Here is a 16,295-nt window from a genome sequence, read left to right on the forward strand (position 1 = left end):
CACACCATTCAGGTCCATCTTAAAGGACAGAGGACACAACACCATTCAGGTCCATCTCAAAGGACAGAGGACACGACACCATTCAGGTCCATCTCAAAGGACAGAGGACACGACACCATTCAGGTCCACCTCAAAGGACAGAGGACACGACACCATTCAGGTCCATCTCAAAGGACAGAGGACACGACACCATTCAGGTCCATCTCAAAGGACAGAGGACACGACACCATTCAGGTCCATCTCAAAGGACAGAGGACACGACACCATTCAGGTCCATCTCAAAGGACAGAGGACACGACACCATTCAGGTCCATCTCAAAGGACAGAGGACACGACACCATTCAGGTCCATCTCAAAGGACAGAGGACACAACACCATTCAGGTCCATCTCAAAGGACAGAGGACACAACACCATTCAGGTCCATCTTAAAGGACAGAGGACACGACACCATTCAGGTCCATCTCAAAGGACAGAGGACACAACACCATTCAGGTCCATCTCAAAGGACAGAGGACACGACACCATTCAGGTCCATCTCAAAGGACAGAGGACACGACACCATTCAGGTCCATCTCAAAGGACAGAGGACACGACACCATTCAGGTCCATCTCAAAGGACAGAGGACACGACACCATTCAGGTCCATCTCAAAGGACAGAGGACACGACACCATTCAGGTCCATCTCAAAGGACAGAGGACACGACACCATTCAGGTCCATCTCAAAGGACAGAGGACACGACACCATTCAGGTCCATCTCAAAGGACAGAGGACACGACACCATTCAGGTCCATCTTAAAGGACAGAGGACACGACACCATTCAGGTCCATCTCAAAGGACAGAGGACACGACACCATTCAGGTCCATCTCAAAGGACAGAGGACACGACACCATTCAGGTCCATCTCAAAGGACAGAGGACACGACACCATTCAGGTCCATCTCAAAGGACAGAGGACACGACACCATTCAGGTCCATCTCAAAGGACAGAGGACACGACACCATTCAGGTCCATCTCAAAGGACAGAGGACACGACACCATTCAGGTCCATCTCAAAGGACAGAGGACACGACACCATTCAGGTCCATCTAAAGGACAGAGGACACGACACCATTCAGGTCCATCTTAAAGGACAGAGGACACGACACCATTCAGGTCCATCTCAAAGGACAGAGGACACGACACCATTCAGGTCCATCTAAAGGACAGAGGACACGACACCATTCAGGTCCATCTCAAAGGACAGAGGACACGACACCATTCAGGTCCATCTCAAAGGACAGAGGACACGACACCATTCAGGTCCATCTCAAAGGACAGAGGACACGACACCATTCAGGTCCATCTCAAAGGACAGAGGACACAACACCATTCAGGTCCATCTTAAAGGACAGAGGACACGACACCATTCAGGTCCATCTTAAAGGACAGAGGACACGACACCATTCAGGTCCATCTTAAAGGACAGAGGACACGACACCATTCAGGTCCATCTCAAAGGACAGAGGACACAACACCATTCAGGTCCATCTCAAAGGACAGAGGACACGACACCATTCAGGTCCATCTTAAAGGACAGAGGACACGACACCATTCAGGTCCATCTCAAAGGACAGAGGACACGACACCATTCAGGTCCATCTTAAAGGACAGAGGACACGACACCATTCAGGTCCATCTTAAAGGACAGAGGACACGACACCATTCAGGTCCATCTTAAAGGACAGAGGACACGACACCATTCAGGTCCATCTTAAAGGACAGAGGACACAACACCATTCAGGTCCATCTTAAAGGACAGAGGACACAACACCATTCAGGTCCATCTTAAAGGACAGAGGACACGACACCATTCAGGTCCACCTCAAAGGACAGAGGACACGACACCATTCAGGTCCATCTCAAAGGACAGAGGACACGACACCATTCAGGTCCATCTCAAAGGACAGAGGACACGACACCATTCAGGTCCATCTCAAAGGACAGAGGACACGACACCATTCAGGTCCATCTTAAAGGACAGAGGACACGACACCATTCAGGTCCACCTCAAAGGACAGAGGACACGCACCATTCAGGTCCATCTCAAAGACAGAGGACACGACACCATTCAGGTCCATACCTCAAAGGACAGAGGACACGACACCATTCAGGTCCATCTCAAAGGACAGAGGACACGACACCATTCAGGTCCATCCTTAAAGGACAGAGGACACGACACCATTCAGGTCCATCTCAAAGGACAGAGGACCGACACCCATTCAGGTCCATCTCAAAGGACAGAGGACACGACACCATTCAGGTCCATCTCAAAGGACAGAGGACACAACACCATTCAGGTCCATCTCAAGGACAGAGGACACGACACCATTCAGGTCCATCCTCAAAGGACAGAGGACACGACACCATTCAGGTCCATCTCAAAGGACAGAGGACACGACACCATTCAGGTCCATCTCAAAGGACAGAGGACACGACACCATTCAGGTCCACCTCAAAGGACAGAGGACACGACACCATTGGTAGATGTGAGTGCTCGTATATCCTAATATCGTTTTAAATGTTGTCAGTTTAAATGATTTTTAATAGTTTGTTTGATTTCGCACATCGACACATAATGTCCTTTATTTGTGTTTCACAGCTGTGTGTGTGTGTGTGTGTGTGTGTGTGTGTGTGTGTGTGTGTGTGTGTGTGTGTGTGTGTGTGTGTGTGTGTGTGTGTGTGTGTGTGTGTGTGTGTGTGTGTGTGTGTGTGTCTGTCGTGTTTCATCTGGTGTGACGCGTCATGCTGCCCCTCTGGCCAGGTCGCTCGCGGAAAAGAGATTTGAGTCTCAATGAGTCTTTTACCTGGTTAAATAAAGGATGTATACAATCGAGGCTGTAATATAGATTATTTCAGTGGTCAGAGTCTTTCACCTGCGGAGAAGTGTGTGTGTGTGTGTGTGTGTGTGTGTGTGTGTGTGTGTGTGTGTGTGTGTGTGTGTGTGTGTGTGTGTGTGTGTGTGTGTGTGTGTGTGTGTGTGTGTGTGTGTGTGTGTGTGTGTGTGTGTGTGTGTGTTTGGAGGAGGGGTTTCTAGGTTTTCTCTCAGTGTTCCTCGCGCACAGAGTTTGCTGAAGGAGACACGAGCGGACGCACGAGGCAGCTGGATTAAAGCTGCATCACGGGGATATTTACGCGTGCCATTACGCACCAGACAGAGATATAATTAAAGATAAATAACATATCTGAATATCACTGCAGGGGGTAAAGAGGAAGAGGAGGAGGTGGAGGAGGAGGAGGAGGAAGAGGAGGAGGGAAAGTTGGAGTACCGCGGAGTGATCGCACCTGGATGTTTACGGTCGGCGGAGGAAAGTGTTTTTTTCTTCCGTGTTTGGAGCCCTATTCACCGGGGAAACTTGCTCTGCATCACCGGGGAAACATGCGGTCCCTCCCGGGCTGAGGAGCGTCAGGACCTCCAGCATGTCGGCAGCGAGGGACTGAGGGAGGGGGGATACACCGGGGGAGACAGGGATAATACCGGGGGAGAGAGGGGTAATACCAGGGGAGAGTACCGGGGGAGAGAGGGGTAATACCAGGGGAGAGTACCGGGGGAGAGAGGGGTAATACCGGAGCTTTATTCCGTCTCCAGACCCTGTGGGATTTACTGCTACTCCAGATATGATCCTGATTCTCACTTTGGTGTCTGTGTTGGGTGAGTAAAGACGCGGAGCAGCTCACACACACACACACACACACACGCGCACACACACTAGCTGCCCCCTAACTACCCTCTTCACCTTGACTTCCCCTTTTATTTTAAAGTTGCAAGAATCAGATTGAAATTGTATTTTGTTCAGTCACTTTCTTTTGAAAGAAACATTGGATTGTGTGTGCGTGTGAGTGTGTGTGTGTGTGTGTGTGTGTGCGTGTGTGTGCGTGTGTGTGTGTGTGTGTGCGTGTGTGTGCGTGTGTGTGTGTGTGCGTGCGTGCGTGTGTGTGTGTGTGTGTGTGTGTCTGTGTGTGTGCGTGCGTGCGTGTGTGTGTGTGTGTGTGCGTGCGTGCGTGTGTGTGCGTGCGTGCGTGTGTGTGTGTGTGTGTGTGTGTGTGTGTGTGTGTGTGTGTGTGTGTGTGTCGCAGTGGTGTACTCTGATCAGTAAAAGTAGTAAGACCACTCTAAAGTCATGCATTGTTATACATGTGTCTAAGGTAACATCACGTGACTCCCAGAAGGTAAAATAGTCCATGGAATAAATATATAACATAATATATAACATTTAATCAACAGATAATCCACTAGCTAAAAGTAAAACAGAAATAAAACACAATTAAAAAATATAACTAAATAAAATTAAAATGTTCATACATTTAAATTGTTGGATTGTTATTATTATTATTAAGATAGCTGTAATACAGTACAATATAAATATGTGAGACGTATTCTTCTATTCATAATAATTAATATAAATATATTTATTTACAAAACCTGGAACAGACTTTCATTTCTTATATTTTGTCAAATTAGGTGAGCATTTTTTGCAATTAAGAAATGAACCCATCACTGCCCTCTAGTGGACATACTGTGTTTTCATTGACCAGGCTTGTATATATGTATATGTGTACATGTACATGCAAAGTATTTTTATTCCATCACCATGGGTTTTATATGTAGTAACGTACAATGTGAACAGAGTACATATAACAAAGTACATTATTTGTACGTATTAGGCACGTAAAGGATCAGTACAAGTCCCTCAAACTTAACGGTCCCCTATTATCCTAAATCCATCTACATCGACATGTGTCCCCTCTTCTTCATGTCTCTTCTACATCGACATGTGTCCCCTCTTCTTCATGTCTCTTCTACATCGACATGTGTCCCTCTCCTTCACGTCTATTCTACATCACTGTGTCCCTCTTCTCATTTCTCTTCTTAATCACATGTGTCCCTCTTCTTCATGTCTTCTCATCACATGTGTCCCTCTTCTTCATGTCTCTTCTACATCAACATGTGTCCCCTCTTCTTCATGTCTCTTCTTCATCAACATGTGTCCCTCTTCTATCCATGTCTCTGCTACATCAACATGTGTCCCCTCTTCTTCATGTCTCTTCTACATCAACATGTTCCCCCTCTTCTTCATGTCTCTGCTACATCAACATGTGTCCCCTCTTCTTCATGTCTCTGCTACATCAACATGTGTCCCCTCTTCTTCATGTCTCTGCTACATCAACATGTGTCCCTCTTCTTCATGTCTCTTCTACATCAACATGTGTCCCCTCTTCTTCATGTCTCTTCTACATCAACATGTGTCCCCTCTCCTTCACGTCTATTCTACATCAACATGTGTCCCCTCTTCCTCATTTCTCTTCTTAATCAACATGTGTCCCCTCTTCATCATGTCTCTTCTACATCAACATGTGTCCCCTCTTCTCCATGTCTCTTCTACATCAACATGTGTCCCCTCTTCTCCATGTCTCTTCTACATCAACATGTGTCCCCTCTTCTTCATGTCTCTTCTACATCAACATGTGTCCCCTCTCCTTCACGTCTATTCTACATCAACATGTGTCCCCTCTTCTTCATGTCTCTTCTTCATCAACATGTGTCCCCTCTTCTTCATGTCTCTGCTACATCAACATGTGTCCCCTCTTCTTCATGTCTCTTCTACATCAACATGTGTCCCCTCTTCTCCATGTCTCTTCTACGTCAACATGTGTCCCCTCTTCTTCATGTCTCTTCTACATCAACATGTGTCCCCTCTTCTTCAGATTCAGATTCAACTTTATTGTCATTACATCGTACATGTACTAGTGACGAAATGTAAGTTTAGGCATCTGACCAGAAGTGCAAAATAGCAGTGCAGGAGTCTCCATAATGAGAATAATTATACATGGCTTTTTTATTAATAGAATATTTATAAATAGGCGATAAACAGATGAATATACACAGTGTAAACGGCATTGACAGTAAAATATATAACAGGTGGGTGGTGGGTATGGGCTTGAGTCTATCAGCGGGCAGAGTTCAGCTGGTCTTGGACCGGAGGCTCCTGAGGCGCCTCCCCCGAGGGTAGGAGGACAAACAGATAGTTTGCAGTATGAGAGGTGTCTTTGAAGATGGTGTGCGCCCTCTGCAAACACCGTGTCCCCTGGATGTCCTCGATGGCAGGGAGTGGGACACCGCTGATGCGTTGGGCGATTTTCGTCACCCTCTGCAATGCCTTCCTGTTGAGCGTTGAGCAGTCCCCGCACCAGGCTGTGATGCAGCTGGTCAGGATGCTCTCGATGGTGCAGCGATAGAAGTTCACCAGAATCTGAGGAGAGGTGATCTTTCTTTAGTCTCCTCGGGAAGAAGAGACGCTGGTGAGCCTTCTTTACGATGCTGGTGGTGTTGTTGGACCATGAGAGGTAGGGATGTCCCGATCACCTTTTTTTGCTCCCGATCCGATTCCGATCATTTGATTTTGACAATCTGCCGATACCGATTTTTCCCGATCCGATCTTTATGCGATGCATTAAGAGAACAAAAAGTTTACAGATAACAGCTGGTCATCCAACGTGATGAGTTCAGCTATCTTGGCTGTTATTGTGTTGGCCTTTTCTCTGTTCTGGGGCAGTTTCTCTTTCCTTTTGAAAGTCTCTGAAAGTGTCGGTTGCTTCAGTGCCGTTACCCGAGTGGCCGCTGTGTACTCGCCGTGTTGTTGTTGTTGGTGTTTGTTTCTCAGGTAGCGTATTAGATGGTCGTGTTGAACGTAGCTCTGTTCTTTCCACCACCTTGCAAACATTGCATCTGGCTGTTACACTGCCTTCGCTTTCAATTTCATAATACTTCCAAACTCCTGACATTTCCTCTGTCCTGACTCCCGAGTCACCAGCTGAACGTAGCCTCTCGTTAGCTTGTTGCTGCTATTAGACACTGCGCCCACTCTGTTGCTTTGAGAGAGATAAGCAACCAGGTCTGAAAACAAGCCCAAAGAAAGCAACACATACATGATGTTGTGTAATTTTAAACCAAAACTAAGGCCTCAGGATGACTTTAAGACGTGAACATGGTCATTTTTGTTTTGTAACATTAAATGAAAAAATATATATTTTATAAAAAAAAAATAAAAAAAATCCCGATCCCCGATTTTTTCCTCCCGGTTTCGATCTTTTGAAAATCACGTGATCGGCTCCGATCCCCGATCACGTGATCGGATCGGAGCCGATCACGTGATCGGATCGGATCGGGACATCTCTAATGAGAGGTCATCGGATATGTGGACCCCCAGGAACTTGAACCTAGACACACGCTCCACCGCCGTTCCATTTATGTGGATGGGAGTGTGTGTGTTGCCTGTCGATCTCCTGAAGTCCACAATGAGTTATTTTGTTGTTGTTGTTGTGTTGAGGGCCAGGTTATCCTCCCTGCAGGCTGTCTCATCGTTGTTGTGGATGAGGCCGATCACCGTTGTATCGTCTGCATACTTGATGATGGTGTTTGAACCATGTACAGGGGTACAGGGGTACAGTTGTGGGTGAAGATAGAGTAGAGGAGGGGGCTCAGCACACAGCCTTGTGGGACGCCGGTCTCATGTCTCTTCTTCATCAACACGTGTCCCCTCAGAGGGGCGTGGGGAGGGGCTCCTTGTTTTCATCTGAAGTAACAGACAGAAAATCAGCACTTTGGAAACAGGGCTGAAACAGAGGGGGTTATGGGTAATGCTGCAATGATCTGTTTGGTGTTTCAGCCAATCAGAGACAGGCTCTGGATATATCTGAGACCTGGGATATATTGATGAAGAGGAGGATGACAGGGGACCTTTAATAAAAACTACAGTACTTGATTAGTGATTTCTATCAGTTGTCCCTTTCACCTGTGTGTCCCACCCTCACCCCCCGCCCCTTTATTTGGTTCAACCCATGACATCATCGATGATTAGAGATGTCCCGATCCGATCACGTGATCGGGGATCGGAGCCGATCACGTGATTTTCCAAAAATCGGGGATCGGGAGAAAAAAATCGGGGATCGGGATTTATTATTATTTTTTTTAATATTTTTTTTTTTTTAATTTAATGTTACAAAACAAAAATGACCATGTTCACATCTTAAAGTCATCCTGAGGACTTAGTTTTGGTTTAAAATTACACAACATCATGTATGTGTTGCTTTCTTTGGGCTTGTTTTCATAGACCTGGTTGCTTGTTTCTCTGAAATCTGGCAACAGAGTGGGCGCAGTGTCTAATAGTAGCAGCAAGCTAACGAGAGGCTACGTTCAGCTGGTGACTCGGGAGTCGGGACAGAGAACATGTCAGGAGTTTGGAAGTATTATGAAATTGAAAGCGAAGGCAGTGTAACAGCCAGATGCAATGTTTGCAAGGCGGAGGTTCCGCGTGGTGGAAAGAACAGAGCTACGTTCAACACGACCAATCTAATACGCCACCTGAGAAACAAACACCAACAACAACACGGCGAGTACACAGCGGCCACTCGGGTAACGGCACGGAAACAACCGACACTTTCAGAGACTTTCAAAAGGAAAGAGAAACGGCCCCAGAACAGAGAAAAGGCCACACAATAACAGCCAGATAGCTGACTTCATCGCGTTGGATGACCAGCCGTTATCTGTTACCTTTTTTTTCTCTTAACGCATTGCATAAAGATCGGATCGGGAAAAATCGGTATCGGCAGATTGTCAAAATCAAATGATCGAAATCGGATCGGGAGCAAAAAAAGGTGATCGGGACATCCCTATCGATGATGTTACACAAAATCAGGAAGTGTTTGGTTTTCCCCTCCCATAGAGACAGAGCAAAGTCTGGTGAGTGAGAACACAGACACCTAGTGATGGCGAGATGAAGCTTTGAAGCTTTGAAGCCAATTGGTTCGCAAAAGGCTTCATCTCATGAGGCTTCATCTGAACACAAACCCCCTGCTGGTCAAAGTGTGGACAACAGGCAGACATCTCAACAGTGTGCTCTATCTCATACCGAGTTCCCATTGAGTAAAGCCTTAGAATAACTCTAAACATCCATCCATCCATCTTCTCCCGCTTATCCGTGGTCGGGTCGCGGGGGTCTCAGTTCCAGCAGAGAGCCCCAAACTTTCTTTTCCCTGGCGACATCAACCAGCTCTGGCTGGGGGGTCCCAAGGCGCTCCCAGGCCAGCGAAGAGATATAGTCCCTCCACCTGGTCCTAGGTCTACCCCTTGGTCTCTTCCCAGCTGGACGTGCCTGGAACACCTCCCTAGGGAGGCGCCCAGGTGGCATCCTAACTAGGTGCCCGAACCACCTCAACTGGCTCCTTTCGACGCGAAGGAGGAGCGGCTCAACTCCGAGTCCCTCCCTGATGACCGAACTTCTCACCTTATCTCTAAGGGAGACACCAGCCACCCGGCGGAGGAAACCCATCTCGGCCGCTTGTATCCGCGATCTCGTTCTTTCGGTCATGACCCATCCTTCATGACCATAGGTGAGGGTAGGAACGAAAATGGCCCGGTAGACAGAGAGCTTTGCCTTCCGGCTCAGCTCCCTTTTCGTCACAACGGTGCGGTAAAGCGACTGCAATACCGCTCCGCAATATCGTTGTTTAACTCTAAACAACGAACATTAAATCATATTTCCATGTTAACAATATTGTTTTTATTCCAGTTTAATGATTGTGATTGAAAAGCCTAAGGAGGCTGGTAAACATCGCAAAGAGGGATTTGTATTCCTTAATAATATTCGTAAACTTAACCATGTTGTAGCCGGAGAAAGGCTAAACCATATCAAAGAATACATTTATTAACTACATTATCTCATTTAGCTGTAGCTTTTATAAACAACAACAAATACGTATTGACCAGTCGTTGAACCGTGAGTCAACTGCTTTCAGGCTGAGCCGCAGCTCACACACCGAATCTCACTGAAACACTGCAACATATCTATTCATGTTTTTATTCCTACATTTATTTATGCTTGTATCTATTTATACTTATGACATGTTCCGACCTCTATATAAGTGAGCGCTCTCGATTCCATCGTGTCCCCGGGCCCGGGTACAGGAGGGGTAATATGGTTCTTATTATACATCCATGGGTATTATGAGCGTTGTGGTTCAACGGTTCAACCGATCTGAATCGCTTCGTGAAGCAGTCACGTGGTGTCGACCGGCAGCGAGGCTTCGTCTGTCATCGATGACATCACTGGCCCAAAACGATACAAGCCTCGATACAGGCTTCACAAAAAGCTTCGGGGATTACTCGACACACGCTCCGAAGCCTCGGCGCAACACGTAACATCACGACAGAAACCTCAAATTCGCCTAATGAAATCTCACGATACGCCATTTTGTGGCTTTTTGTGGTCGTTTTGAGTCGAAGGTCGCGAGTTCTCTGCTGGTGTCAGGTCCATTTGCGTCTCTTTGAAAGTGTTGTGTGTCTCTATGTAGACATGTCGAGTCTCTTGGGAGTCATGTTACGCCTGTTTTTGTTAATTGTGGGTCCTTATTTGGGCCTTTGCACTAGGGATGTCCCGATCACCTTTTTTTGCTCCCGATCCGATTCCGATCATTTGATTTTGACAATCTGCCGATACCGATTTTTCCCGATCCGATCTTTATGCGATGCATTAAGAGAAAAAAAAGGTAACAGATAACGGCTGGTCATCCAACGCGATGAACTCAGCTATCTGGCTGTTATTGTTTGGCCTTCTCTCTGTTCTGGGGCAGTTTCTCTTTCCTTTTGAAAGTCTCTGAAAGTGTCGGTTGTTTCCGTGCCGTTACCCGAGTGGCCGCTGTGTACTCGTCGTGTTGTTGTTGATGTTTGTTTCTCAGGTGGCGTATTAGATGGTCGTGTTGAACGTAGCTCTGTTCTTTCCACCACGCGGAACCTCCGCCTTGCAAACATTGCATCTGGCTGTTCCACTGCCTTCGCTTTCAATTTCATAATACTTCCAAACTCCTGACATGTTCTCTGTCCCGACTCCCGAGTCACCAGCTGAACGTAGCCTCTCGTTAGCTTGCTGCTACTATTAGACACTGCGCCCACTCTGTTGCTTTGAGAGAAATAAGCAACACATACATGATGTTGTGTAATTTTAAACCAAAACTAAGTCCTCAGGATGACTTTAAGACGTGAACATGGTCATTTTTGTTTTGTAACATTAAATTAAAAAAAAAAAAATTATAAAAAAATATATATATCCCGATGCCCGATTTTTTGAAAATCACGGATCGGGACCTCGTCACGTTGTTCTGTCATTGGTCACGTTGTTCTGTCATTGGTCACGTTGTTCCGTTATTGGTCACGTTGTTCTGTCATTGGTCACGTTGTTCTGTCATTGGTCACGTTGTTCTGTTATTGGTCACGTTGTTCTGTCATTGGTCACGTTGTTCTGTCATCGGTCACGTTGTTCTGTCATTGGTCACGTTGTTCTGTCATTGGTCACGTTGTTCTGTTATTGGTCACGTTGTTCTGTCATTGGTCACGTTGTTCTGTCATTGGTCACGTTGTTCTGTTATTGGTCACGTTGTTCTGTCATTGGTCACGTTGTTCTGTCATTGGTCACGTTGTTCTGTCATTGGTCACGTTGTTCTGTCATTGGTCACGTTGTTCTGTCATTGGTCACGTTGTTCTGTTATTGGTCACGTTGTTCTGTCATTGGTCACGTTGTTCTGTCATTGGTCACGTTGTTCTGTTATTGGTCACGTTGTTCTGTCATTGGTCACGTTGTTCTGTCATTGGTCACGTTGTTCTGTCATTGGTCACGTTGTTCTGTCATTGGTCACGTTGTTCTGTCATTGGTCACGTTGTTCTGTTATTGGTCACGTTGTTCTGTCATTGGTCACGTTGTTCTGTCATTGGTCACGTTGTTCTGTTATTGGTCACGTTGTTCTGTCATTGGTCACGTTGTTCTGTCATTGGTCACGTTGTTCCGTTATTGGTCACGTTGTTCTGTCATTGGTCACGTTGTTCCGTTATTGGTCACGTTGTTCTGTCATTGGTCACGTTGTTCTGTCATTGGTCACGTTGTTCTGTCATTGGTCACGTTGTTCCGTTATTGGTCACGTTGTTCTGTCATTGGTCACGTTGTTCTGTCATTGGTCACGTTGTTCTGTTATTGGTCACGTTGTTCTGTTATTGGTCACGTTGTTCTGTCATTGGTCACGTTGTTCCGTTATTGGTCACGTTGTTCTGTCATTGGTCACGTTGTTCTGTCATTGGTCACGTTGTTCTGTCATTAGTCACGTTGTTCTGTCATTAGTCACGTTGTTCTGTCATTGGTCACGTTGTTCTGTCATTGGTCACGTTGCATGTATTTCTGGTAGGGATGCACGATATTGGTTTTTTGAAACCGATACCGATAACTTCCTGCTTCTCAAGACCGATACCGATACCGATAACCGATAACAAAAAAAATGTACGCCACTAATTATTTTTAACACATTTTTGTCCTCGGCCGCCCCGTAGCTTCAGAGCGCATCGAGTTTAAAATACCGTCTACAAGCTGATGCTGACAGCCCCGCTCCTGCCGCCCGCTTGTGGCAGACCACACTTCCGAAGCTCCCGTTCGAGCATATGCCTTCAGTTGCACATAGCTCCAACGCGCGCGCGCACACACACACTTTGTATTGTATTATTGTCTTCGTACGCTTTTAACACACCATCGTAGCGATGGCGATGTTTCAGGTGACTGATCAGGTTCGAAGTATTAGGGAGCGCTGGATTTGTGAAGAACTCCCCTCTTCCTAAACCACTAACACCACAGTACTGGCAAAACGGGAGGAGCCGAGTGAAAAACAAGCGCCCCTTATCCCAATCCACCCACAAGCAGTATTTCTTTCTTTTTTTTTACCCAAAAAATATATTGTATATTATCGGGGCTATTAATACTGGTATCGGGTTTATCGGGATGACGTCATAATTCCTAATATCGGACCGATAATTATCGTGCATCCCTAGTTTCTGGTCCTTTTATGTATTTTTGGCCATTAATGTCTTTTGTTCATGTCACGCCTCCTTGGGGCCATTTCACACACATGTTGTGTGTCTCTTTCTGGTCATATTATCTATTGTTGGTCATTTTCCTGTCGCTTTGTAATGTTTTTCTTCTTCTTGTAGTTCATGTGTGTTCCATGGTTACTTTGTACATGTCTCAAAGTGGGATTGTGTCCTTAAAAAGTCCCAATAGACCCAAGTATGTTAACCACTGCACATTGAAACCAACCTGACGTCCCTTTGGCTGACAAAGCATTGATTGGACTTAGTTTAAAAAGCAGTTTGTAAATGTTGTCCTCTGAGTGGCCGATGTGTTCAATTGGTTTTGTCTGAGCGTTAAAGCCGTGGAGTTTCTCTGGTGGAGAAAAAGAGGGTTCGGGTCCCAGAGAGGTTTCTCTCTACAGACGTCCTACATGTACATATGATGTATTTATAGTTAATGTAGCCGTGCTCTCTCACTTTACGTTGGTTCTTTGTGCGTTTTTCTTTAACTCTACAAATATTTTAATTGATTTAATATGTTTTGTTTGACATGTTTTCTTGTATTTTTTATAATGTATATCTTATTTTTATATCTTATATTATATATATTTTTTTGTATTTCATATATCTTTAATTATAATATATATTTTTAATAATTTGTAAATACATTTGATAATTCTACCCTCTGTGATGTTGCAGATGTGTGTGTGTGTGTGTGTGTGTGTGTGTGTGTGTGTGTGTGTGTGTGTGTGTGTGTGTGTGTGTGTGTGTGTGTGTGTGTGTGTGTGTGTGTGTCTGTGCGTGACCCCCCCCCCCCTGGCTGGGTGGAGCCTCTGGACTGTTTCATCTATTTTGGGTCATATTGCATGTGTTGTTGTAGGTGTGTTTGTGTGTGCGTGTGCGTGTGTGTTTGTGTGTGTGTGTGTACTGTATCTCTGTGTTGTTGTGTGTGTGTGTGTGTGTGTGTGTGTGTGTGTGTGTGTGTGTGTGTGTGTGTGTGTGTGTGTGTTTACTGTATCTCTGTGTTGTTGCAGGTGTGTGTGTGTGTGTTTACTGTATCTCTGTGTTGTTGCAGGTGTGTGTGTGTGTGTGTGTGTGTGTGTGTGTGTGTGTGTGTGTGTGTGTGTGTGTGTGTGTGTGTGTGTGTGTGTGTGTCTGTGTATGTTTACTGTATCTCTGTGTTGTTGCAGGTGTGTGTGTTTACTGTATCTCTGTGTTGTTGCAGGTGTGTGTGTTTACTGTATCTCTGTGTTGTTGCAGGTGTGTGTGTGTGTGATCCTGCCCCCTCCGGCTGGGCGGAGCCTCTGGACTGTGTGCGGGCCTCGGAGCTGTGCAACCAGAAGCCCCAGTGCAGCTCTCAGTTCCGCATCATGCGCCAGTGCCTGTCGGGGGGGGGCCGCGAGCGCAGCACCATGCTGGCGTCCAGAGAGTGCCGCGGGGCGCTGGAGGTCCTGAGGGACTCCACGCTGTACGACTGTCGCTGCAAGAGGGGCATGAAGAAGGAGCTGCAGTGCCTTCAGAACTACTGGAGCATCCACATGGGGCTCACGGAGGGTAAGCTGACGTGCTACATGCATTTTATTTTATTTAATATTTTATTTGTTTGTCTCTTTTTGTTTAGAAATGTAGCTAACCAGCTAACGTGCTAACCAGCTAACGTGCTAACCAACTAACTTGCTAACGTGCTAACCAGCTAACGTGCTAAACCAGCTAACGTGCTAACCAGCTAACATGCTAACCAGCTAACGTGGTAACCAGCTAACGTGCTAACCAGCTAATGTGCTAAACCAGCTAATGTGCTAACCAGCTAACGTGCTAACCAGCTAACGTGCTAACCAGCTAACGTCTTAATCAGCTATCTGGCTTTACCCCCACGGGCCTTTCAGAAACGTTGCGTCAGACACAACGAGACGTGTTCTGGAAGTAAGAGGTTCAAGGTTCAAGGTTCGTTATTTAGTCAAGCGAACATCGCTACGGTGAGTCATGCCGATGAACATCTTCGGTCACAGGCTTTTCCAACAACACAAAACACAGATAACAGAAACATATAGTGCAAGTAAATAAAAAAAAAAATAGTTTAAAAAAGTGAAGTAGTGAAATAAGAGTCTATATGCCGGTTATTGAAATAGGGTATATGAGGTAGATGAATCGTCTCTAAGCAGCAGCCAGATGAGCGTAATGGATGTTGCTTCAGCAGCTCAGGTGTGTAACAGTCTTCTGGCCCGTGGGATGAAGCTGTCTCTGAGTCTGGTGCTGTCAGTCCGGATGCTGCGGGACCGCCTGCCAGACGCAGCAGACAGAGCAGTTTGTGGCTGGGGGGGAAGGGGGTCTTTGATCATCCTGAGGGCTTTCTTCCTGAGCCGCTGGGAGTGAAGGTCCTCCATGGAGGGCAGCTCCGTCCTGGGTTAGGGTCCTGGTGAGGGTCCTGGTGAGGGTCCTGGTGAGGGTCCCTGTGATGTTCTGTGCTGCTTTCACGAACCTCTGTAAAGCCTTACGGTTGAGGGCGGTGCAGCTGCCGTACCAGGCCGTGATGCAGCCAGTCAGGATGCTCTCTAGGGTGCACCTGAAGGTCAGGGTCCTCTCTATGGAGCACCTGAAGGTCAGGATCCTCTCTAGGGTGCACCTGTAGAAGGTCAGGATGCTCTCTATGGTGCACCTGTAGAAGGACCATGTCAGGTCCTCAGTGAAGAGTCAGGTCCTCAGAGATGAGTCCATGTCAGGTCCTCAGTGAAGAGTCCATGTCAGGTCCTCAGAGAAGAGTCCATGTCAGGTCCTCAGTGAAGAGTCCATGTCAGGTCCTCAGTGATGAGTCCATGTCAGGTCCTCAGTGAAGAGTCCATGTCAGGTCCTCAGTGAAGAGTCCATGTCAGGTCCTCAGTGAAGAGTCCATGTCAGGTCCTCAGTGAAGAGTCCATGTCAGGTCCTCAGTGAAGAGTCCATGTCAGGTCCTCAGTGATGAGTCCATGTCAGGTCCTCAGTGATGAGTCCATGTCAGGTCCTCAGAGATGAGTCCACGTCAGGTCCTCAGTGATGAGTCCATGTCAGGTCCTCAGAGATGAGTCCATGTCAGGTCCTCAGTGATGAGTCCACGTCAGGTCCTCAGAGAAGAGTCCATGTCAGGTCCTCAGAGATGAGTCCATGTCAGGTCCTCAGTGATGAGTCCACGTCAGGTCCTCAGAGAAGAGTCCATGTCAGGTCCTCAGAGATGAGTCCAAGTCAGGTCCTCAGTGATGAGTCCACGTCAGGTCCTCAGAGATGAGTCCACGTCAGGTCCTCAGTGATGAGTCCATGTCAGGTCCTCAGAGATGAGTCCATGTCAGGTCCTCAGTGATGAGTCCACGTCAGGTCCTCAGAGAAGAGTCCATGTCAGGTC

General features: G+C 46.7%; 1 protein-coding gene across 1 annotated transcript; it reads left to right on the forward strand.

Annotated features, from left to right (window-relative positions):
* Positions 1-3,573: 3,573 nt before the first annotated feature.
* On the forward strand, positions 3,574-15,295 carry LOC117441700 (GDNF family receptor alpha-2-like). The gene is made up of 3 exons (XM_034077740.2): positions 3,574-3,694; positions 14,183-14,476; positions 15,066-15,295. The coding sequence occupies exons 1-3, from the start codon at positions 3,661-3,663 to the stop codon at positions 15,293-15,295; spliced, it is 558 nt and encodes a 185-aa protein (XP_033933631.2). The 5' UTR covers positions 3,574-3,660.
* Positions 15,296-16,295: the final 1,000 nt, after the last annotated feature.

The sequence above is a fragment of the Pseudochaenichthys georgianus genome, unplaced genomic scaffold, assembly GCF_902827115.2.
Source record: "Pseudochaenichthys georgianus unplaced genomic scaffold, fPseGeo1.2 scaffold_1922_arrow_ctg1, whole genome shotgun sequence".
Classification (NCBI taxonomy): domain Eukaryota; kingdom Metazoa; phylum Chordata; class Actinopteri; order Perciformes; family Channichthyidae; genus Pseudochaenichthys; species Pseudochaenichthys georgianus.